Consider the following 9,330-nt stretch of genomic DNA (forward strand, 5'->3'; position numbering starts at 1 on the left):
CAGTGTGTATTACACGTTTTATGTCTCTAGGCATGGAGAGGGCAAAAACTAAAATATTGTTTAAGATATCAAAATATGAAAATATAACCAAAAAAACGGAACATACGTTGCTACCAATACCATTTACTCAACTTGATAGATTTATTAGACGTCATTTACAATACATCATTCATATACTTAAATTTGCACATTAGTGACTGGTGTAGAATTTTTTGTTTAAGGAGACTTAACACATATTAAAATGAGAAAAAAAATTAAAATTATAAATTTAGTTTATGATTTTCAATATTGTATCATATAGATGATTGAATTTTAAAAATGTTTAATAAATCTCGAAACTTTCATGTTCATGTTGAATACATTCTTGACATATATACAATTTTTAAAAAAAATGATTTATAAGATATAAAATCGAATATATGTCTAATCAAATTTAAACTTTAATTATGAATTTTAATACTTATTACTATATTAAATATAAAATTTAGAAATTCAAAAATGTATTGGACAAAAAATTGAAAATTTAAGACTTAGTAGACATAAATAAAAAAAAAATAAAAAAAAGTTTAAGTTTGTCCTTTTTAGATTTCATGGATCAAATAAAAATAAGTTTTAAAATTTAAAGATTAAATTTATAATTTAATATTAAAAATAACTTTTTGTTCACCATATTTTAATTTATTGCATATTTAAATGAATTGTCATGGTCAAAATAATAGTAAGACAACACAAGAAAATAATTTAAAGAAATTGCATGCAAAAGGAATTAAATGAAAGTTGATTGAGGTGAGATTAGAGCATCCCCACCTCTATTTCAAATAGTCATTTTAATAACTACAATGACCTTTTTTATACGAATATAAAGATGCATTAAAGTTGAACCAGGGGCTACGCTAAAGTCGCCTCTGCCTCAACTATGTCATCAAATTTATTTTTCTTCTTCTTTACTAGTTTTTTTTTTTTTTTTTTTTCTTATCGATCTCAAAGTTTCAGAATTAAATTGATAATTTTAAAAAATTCAAATGTATAATTATTTTTAAAGCTACTTTAAAGTTTTGGGTGTTGAATTTAATTTGACAGTATTTTCATTTGTCGCAATTTCTTGATTCTTTGACTTTTTCTTAATATTTTTAGTTGAACAAATTTGGTAGATAATTCCATCTCCAAAATTGAAATAGAAATTATTAACCAATAGTGTCGGTGAAAATTGAGTTTTAAAAAGAAAAATGGTTTTTGAGAATTCCACATTGGTTAAGTTGGGAAGTGAATTCTCCATCATATACTCTCACCTTGGACCTTGGTTGAGGGAGTGAGGAGATAGACTAATTTTGGTACGGTGGAAATCCCGCACGCACACCACCATTGGCATCCTTCTCAACATGGTGAATTATTATTAATTATTTGTAGGCTTCATATTTCTAATGAATACCATTTTCCGAATATGGAAATTTATTAAATTCATTCCACTGATAAAAAAAAATTAGACCAGTATAAATTCATTCCCTCAAAAGATTTTACATAATTTGGTGGCCTTATATATGGCCATTTTACAACTTACTTAAAAACAATTACATTCATATCTAAGACCACATGTCACAGGTCATTTGTACTTGTCACAAAAAATCAACAAATATATGATATCTTTGCAATAAGGGACTAGGGGAAGTTACAAAAAATAATAACAAAGTAACTTGCGACACTGAGAACGTAATTAGTTAGTCTTGCAAAACAAACACACGCAATACCTTCTCCTTAATGGTGGTGGAATGGCTAGAAAATCATTTGTTTGTTGAATATCATTCACCAACATATCTTCTAAATTCTCAACTTGGTAGATCTGTTCGATGACCTCCTAGTGCCTCTTAAGCTCCAATTCATATTTCTCTTTCTGTCATTGGACAAGTTTCTCCATTTTACTTTCCTGCACATCTATTGTTGTGTATACAATGTCAAGCATTTCAGATTGGAAGGGAGTCCTCTTACGTTTCGTTCCTCTCGTATAGTTACTTTATCCAGTATGTCTGCTGATGGGTGTATCTAAGAAAATCTCATCCATATTATCAACTGTCCGTATGCCCATGTCAGGTATACTTTCTTGTTGCTCATTAACCTGTGATCCCAACCAAATATCCTCCAAATATTGATCTGTTGCAGATGCTTGATCATACGAGGTTTCACTGCCTTCACCAATGACCATATCTTTCTCAAAGATGATTGAAAGCCCATCATAGTGGTATGGTTTGTGTCTCAAATTCTTTGTGTTTGGGATGGGACTACAAACAAGAACATATATTATGTTAGAACATAATATTATATTAGAAAGAGTTCACCATTATAAGATAATAATACTTTAATGTGTTTTCTTACTCGAATTCATACATCGAAAACCTCTTTCTCTACTTCCACACATTTGAACTCGTCATTCCAACCAAATCTGCTGCATGCATTACTCAACATCTCAGCGATTGCACAATGTTATCATTTTAAAAATCTAACCGTGCACTCTATTATTGACAACCCAATGGAATAACTAGGAATATTTTCGTTAAGTAGACGTTGTTGCTATTGTAGATAGCCAGGCTTGAAGGTTCCATTATCAGCTTGCCAACCTATTTTCACCAAGTGCAATAGTGACTCCACTATCCGTGCATCTTTAACCTTCGTCCAAATTTGTTTTGTCATTTTCTCATGTCCTATCATTTAACTACATACATACATATGTATAACTTAATAAAATAAATTGGGCTCAGATAGATAAACAAAATTTTGAGTACGAATAGTGTAGAACATGTTCCATCATTCACATGAACAAATTAACACAACATAAATTAAGATAATTAAATACAATAGATTATTTGAACCGAAAGATGACATAATCTAAAAGTAGAAGGAAGTTATTCATAGTAAAGCAAATTGAACAAGAAACTTTGTGCTCATGATGCTTGTTACCATTCATCGAACATTCGAGTCGCCAACTCATCCCTGAAATTGGTCCATTCATTGGACGTTTCAATAAATTGTATATTTTCATCGTTGAGCTCGTTAGATGCAGAATCTTCATCATTTGTAGTTTCGAACATTGTAGTTTGGCCCATTTCCCTCGTTATCAGGTTGTGCAGCAGGCAACATGCCATTATTGTTCTATATTGGATCTTAACTGGGTAGTAGGACTTTCAACGTAGTATCGCACAACGACCTTTGGGTATGCCAAATGCTCTTTCTATGTAGTTTCTAGTGGATGAATGTTTCATGTTGAAAAATTCTTATGGATTCGTCGGTGCATTTCCAGCACCAGACCATTATGAAAAATGGTATCGCTCTCTCCTATATGGTGCCAAGAATCCCTCGACATTGGGATATCCAACATCACATAGGTAATAATAACCTAGGCATGGTATACACAAAATTAGTTGGCAAACTATTTGCTCTTGAATCCAGACAGTGCAATCACAAAAGTCTATACCCGTGTAATCAACTGGAATATTTTTCTGTTCGTTATGGATCATGGAGAGAGGCACCAATAGAAACACGAGAGCTTGTTAAGGGTCAATTATTGGTAAGATGGTCAATTTATATTTTACAAATTATCTATGCATCAACTTCCATATTAATTAGTTTTTCTTTTTTGTCTTAATTCATAATCATTTTATGTTAGACTTAACCAACAAACTGGTCAATGATTTCATCAATGAACAGATGAAAAATTCATTTAAAGAGTATAAGGGGACTATCCAAACACTATAAGAAATATGCACATCCTGAAGAGGAACGAACACACCCACCTGATCGCCTTAAGGACAACATAGAGGATTGGCACTTTCTATGCAACAAGTTTGAATGTAATAATTTTTGTGTTTTTTTTTTTTTTTTTTGTTTACTTACTTTTCAATTACTCTAACGAAGTTTATTTCTCATTTTCTTAGAAAGTGGCAGAGATGAATCAGAGGAATAAGTCAGCCTTAGAGTACACTCATACAGTTGGTTCTAAAACTTTTATACGCACAAGAGAATCCACGGTAAGTTGGATAAAGTATACACATACAACTGGTTAAAGTACACTCATCTTAATATCTCATTTTCTTGTGAATTGTTTTATAGAAAGGACCCGACGGTGAACCAATGGACCTAGTGAATTTATTTAGGTAAACATACTGTAGGATCGATAACTCTTTTGTTAATCAGGTTGCGAATGATGCATATGTAAGTTTTTATTCCTCAATGTAACTTTATTCATATACAATTGTCATACAATAATTAGTTTTAATTATTGATGTAGAGACAAATGGTTGTGCTGAGTGAATCCTCCCCCTAATAAGGGTCTCAACGAATATCAGATGAGGAAATATGCGAGCAGGTGTTGGGCCTAGGAGTGGGCCTTGGTAGGACACCAAAGGGTAAAAAAGTGAAGAAAATCTAAGGGATCATCGTCCAGTGCATCTTCATCAAGAATTATAGAGGAGCAATAACAAGAGATAAACTCCTTAAAGGCTAGATTGGTTATATTGGACAAACAGGACGCCAAAAGACAAGTTGAGATGGAGGATATGAAAGTTATGCTCTTACAACTCATGAAAGATAGATCGAACTAGGTATGAGTTCTTCGACTTTCGTAGTAAACTTAATTATAAGATTGTGTATGTTGTTATCCTGCAGTTATGCAGTTATGGTAACAACATAAACGTATAGTTATGTAAAGTATAATTAATGTTGTTATCCTGAAGTTGAGTTTGAATTTTATTTTATACGAAATTAGATGATTTTGTAGTGTTGTTATCTTGCAATTATGGTAAAAACATAAATGTATAGATGTTTCAGATGGTTTGTATATTACAATTGAGAATAAGTTTGGGGGGTGGGGGGAGGGGGAGGGGAAGGGGAGGGGGTGTTTCAGTTGATTGTGTAAGTTAGTTTGATTGTGTTAGTTAGTTTGTTTTAGTTTGTTTGTTTGATTGTATAAGTTAGTTTGTTTCAGTTGATTGTGTAAATTAGTTTGTTTATTACCATTGAGAATAATTTTGGGGGTGGAGGTGTTTCAGTTGATTATGTAAGTTAGTTTGACTCTGTAAGTTAGTTTGTTTTAGTTGATTGCACATCTATATTTAAGTACAAGTATGTTAAGTTTAAGTTATGATTGAGTTGGTTTGTTGATTTGTTTATGATTGAGTTCTTGGTTTGTTTACTTGAGATTGGTATATTATTGAGCATTAAACTTATTTAAATTTTTATTTTGTAGGTATCTAGAGATTTTTGTTGAAGATACATCTCTAGGCAAGAAGCATATTTAGGTTGTACATTGTTATCGTTTAATTATGGATGTTATAGAACTCGTGGATTAAGGTTGTACATTCAAACGTGTTTTCAATATATTATTAATCTATTATCGATATTTACTTCATTTTGAAAATCTTAATTTAGTTGAGTGATATTTATAAGATTCAAAGAGGTATGACATTTGGAAAAAATAGATCTAAAAAAAATAAAATAAACAAATTTAAAGAGATATTTAAATCTATTTATTTATTTCAAGAAATCCCGACGGTAAGGAGTCGCTTCGACCTGTAATCTTTGCCTAAGAATTGGAATTTCTCCTGTGACGAAGGGCAAAGAACTCCCGAAAGTGACTACATACCATCTGGATTTAAAGATATCCCGGTGGTCTCTATGCACCGTCAGGATAAAGACATCGCCCGACGGTCACTAACCGTCGAGCGTTAAAGATATCCCGACGATCTACATCACCGTCGGTCGAAATTAACAAGCCCGACGACGACAAAAGCCGTCAAGATAAAAAACTAATCCCAATGGTTCAGAAGACCATCAGACTTATCTATAAATGTCAATGCTCTACCATCGAGCGAAAGAATAAATCATGACGGTTGGGAGTCGAGTTAACGTATAAAATCTGATGACAGACCGTCAGGCATTATCCCTTTTTACTGACAACTTCCTTTAGGGTTGGGAAAACGCCCCATTCTTATCTGTTGAGATAATTCTTTTCCCCTACGGCAGGGCTTCCCAACCATTGGGAAAGGTTTCCCCGATGACGGTACCCCGACGGTGTTGTCGACGACTTCTTTGTCGTCGGGAAAGGTTGTCCCGACGGTATTTTTAACTTATCCTGACGCTCACGACTGTCGAGATACAACCAAATTCTTGTAGTGTGACATTCCATCATGGTAGAATAAAAAATATAGAGCAACAACGAAGATGATGATAATGAAATTCATGGAGAAGAATTAGGAACAAAAAATTTTGATTTCCCTTTGGTTTCCTATTTTATTTAATCATATTCAAGCAAAAACAATATAGGTGGTTAATTATTGTTCATTACAAAAAAAAAAAAAAAAAGTAAGAAACAAAGAAAGAAAAACTTTAAAAAATAAAAGAAAAATTTGTAATCCATATTTTATTCAAATAAAGACGGTATGATTATTGAATAAAAAAGTTTAAAAACAAAATAATAACCACAAAAACAAATTATGAAAGAGTTAAAAAATTGCACCAAATACCCTGACATATGAACTGAACATCACACCCTAAACACAAACATATGAACTTAAACCAAACAACTCTATACCTCAAATATAAACATATAAACTCTAGACATCATATCTCAACTCAGCATCTCAAATAAACATGGAAGATCTTTCAAAAGTTTTTTGATTGGTTGGAAAACATTTCAATTTTTCAAAATGACTTATTTTCAAAATTAAATACTTAAAAAGTTAAACGAAACACACCAGAAAACAAAAATGTAATATACTTTTGATGAATAAAGAATCCAAACAATGATATATATAATTTTAGATTATATATATATATTCTACATGTGAAATAAATGTTGATCTAACTGATGTATTATTGCCTAAAAAAACAAATTTATTATATTACCGAAGGAATCAATAGCACGAATATATTTTCTTATGACTGCTGATATATCAAGGATAATATTTGATTACATGATATGAATGCTGCTAGAGCTAAAATATCATTGTTATGTCTAAAAATCATAAGGGGTAAAATTAGAGTAACAAAAAAAAAAAATTAAAATTAAATTTCATATATCCTGCCATATTTGCTAAGCGTAAAAGTAGTTATATTTGCAAATATGGCAAATATTTCAGCTAAACATTTTTAAGAAAAAACAATCAATAAATAAACATTTCCATGGAACAATTTTTTAAACAATTTTTTTTTTAGAGACAAACGTCTGCCTTTATTTGGTAGAATTTGGTAGGGAAAGAAAAAAAGGAGAATAATAAGATGAGATCACACAAAATTGAAATACATGATGGGTGTTGTACTAAAAAGCTAATCACTAATAAATCTTACAAAAAAAGGCAAATACATTTTCAAACTAAAAAATTTGCAAAATAAGACCCATATTCTATTGTCATTTCATATCTCCTACCTCAGATACATTGGCAAAACAGAGGTTTCTCGAGAAAACAATTCTACATATAATGGGCCCAAGTTTCTCCTCTTATCTCGAATCAAAAACACAAAAAAATGAAATCAAAATCATGTAGTTCTTTAATTTAACAACTTGCACACAAACCAAACCAAAGCATCCCCTCCCCCACCATATATGTCTATGTTTTTGAAAAACCAAAACCCCAAAGGGATCTGATGCCCTCTTCACAAGAATCCGATTCCAATCCACGAGATTTGGAGTTCAAAATTATGAAGAAGATCAAGTGCGAACTTTGCGATTGTAGAGCCAATGCTTATTGTGAATCGGACCAAGCCAGTTTATGTTGGAGCTGCGACGCCAATGTTCATTCAGCCAATTTCATTGTGGAAAAACATTCAAGGATTTTGCTATGCCAAATTTGCCAATCCCCAACTCCTTGGACTGCCACCGGCCCCAAGCTTGGGCCTACCATTTCCCTTTGTCCGTTTTGTGTTATTCCCCAAAATGTTGGTTCTCTACAAATTCATCATCAGAACCATCGCCATTCTGCTTCCTCCAGCAGCAGAGATTTTCATCATCATCATCATGCTGCCGATGATGAACAGAATCAAGTGGTTCCCATGTCCCCGCCGCCGACTTCCAGCTAGCTGTTTCCTCCGTCCATCGTTTCTTCTTCTCTGTTTAGATCTTGTAAGTAATAAGATTGTCCCAGATTATCAAGAAGCTCAATCAAATAGATATGTTTTTTTTTTTTTTTTTTTTTTTTTGGAGTATGAAAAAAATTGTCCTTGTTGCAAGTGAAATGTGAATAAACACTTCCCAATAATATGCCTGATTTTGTGTTTCCTTTTTAGTGAGGATCCCATGATGTGTATACATTGTTATTTATGGTTAGATATGATTATTTGTATTCATAATCTTATCTTCTTTTATTCTCTTTTTAGTATTACAATTCAATAGAATAGAGAGAGATTTCAATTTTTAATACTATATTAGATAAGCACGAGAACTCATCCCAAAACTGAATCACAATGTAAATAATTTCATGTATCTTCTAAGAATTATAAAGTTGTTATTTGACGCTCTAAAGGATCAAGCACGAGTCTCGCCATGTATAAACCTTCTAATCTTAGAAGTGTTTCTACAATATGTATCTTTTGAAGTTTCTTATACATTATTAGGGAACCACATACATTTATATGTCAATCTTTATAATTTATATTTTCTTGTATTTCTTATTTATCGAATTCATAACAATTTCAGCACGAGGTCTTTAATATATGGCCCAATCAACTTACTTTGATAATAAACTTTTCAGAGAATCAAATGAATTTTTATAAAGATTGATATAAGACAAGACCTGAGTTTTCATACATCATAATAATGCCATCTATCATAGTATTAATTTAGCTTTTGAAATTAAGCATCTCGAGCCAAAAAACTTGGGATTATCAATTACATCATCCTATACTAAAAAGAAAAAAAAACAATCATAACTTATTAAAATAAATGGAAATAGTTTAAATTAAAATTTCGACATCTCCATGTGATTGATGTCTTACCATTAACATACTTAACATATTTAAGTGATATAATTAAAATAGCAAGTGGGTTGGAATTTTTTTATAAAATAATTAAGTAAAAAATTGATATATAATAAAGAAGAAACATATCTTGAATATTAATATAATTGTATATAATTATCAACGATTATCACTATACAACTCAGATATAATTGGCAAATACTAACTTTCTTAAAATTAAAGGTTCGACACACGAATGGCAAGCTTCATGTATTTGATCTCTTCAATTTGACCTGAACTTCAATTCATGGCAAAAAAAAAAAAAAAAAAAGTACATTTTTATTTCAACCATCGATAATAATCAACATTGCATATCATAACTTTGGGAATAAA

The 9,330-nt window shown here is 31.3% G+C and overlaps 1 protein-coding gene across 1 annotated transcript; it reads left to right on the top strand.

The window, feature by feature from the left end:
* The first annotated feature begins 7,309 nt into the window (after nucleotides 1–7,309).
* On the top strand, nucleotides 7,310–8,312 carry LOC120084140 (uncharacterized). Its single transcript, XM_039040040.2, has one exon. The coding sequence runs from the start codon at nucleotides 7,630–7,632 to the stop codon at nucleotides 8,059–8,061; it is 432 nt and encodes a 143-aa protein (XP_038895968.2). The 5' UTR covers nucleotides 7,310–7,629; the 3' UTR covers nucleotides 8,062–8,312.
* The last annotated feature ends 1,018 nt before the right edge of the window (nucleotides 8,313–9,330 follow it).

Source organism: Benincasa hispida, chromosome 8, assembly GCF_027475165.1.
Source record: "Benincasa hispida cultivar pf3 chromosome 8, pf3_genome.v1.1, whole genome shotgun sequence".
In the NCBI taxonomy this organism is placed as follows: Eukaryota; Viridiplantae; Streptophyta; class Magnoliopsida; order Cucurbitales; family Cucurbitaceae; genus Benincasa; species Benincasa hispida.

Excerpts from the sequence above, each read along its gene's own strand:
- LOC120084140 (XM_039040040.2), top strand. The coding sequence starts at position 7,630 with ATGCCCTCTTCACAAGAATCCGATTCCAATCCACGAGATTTGGAGTTC.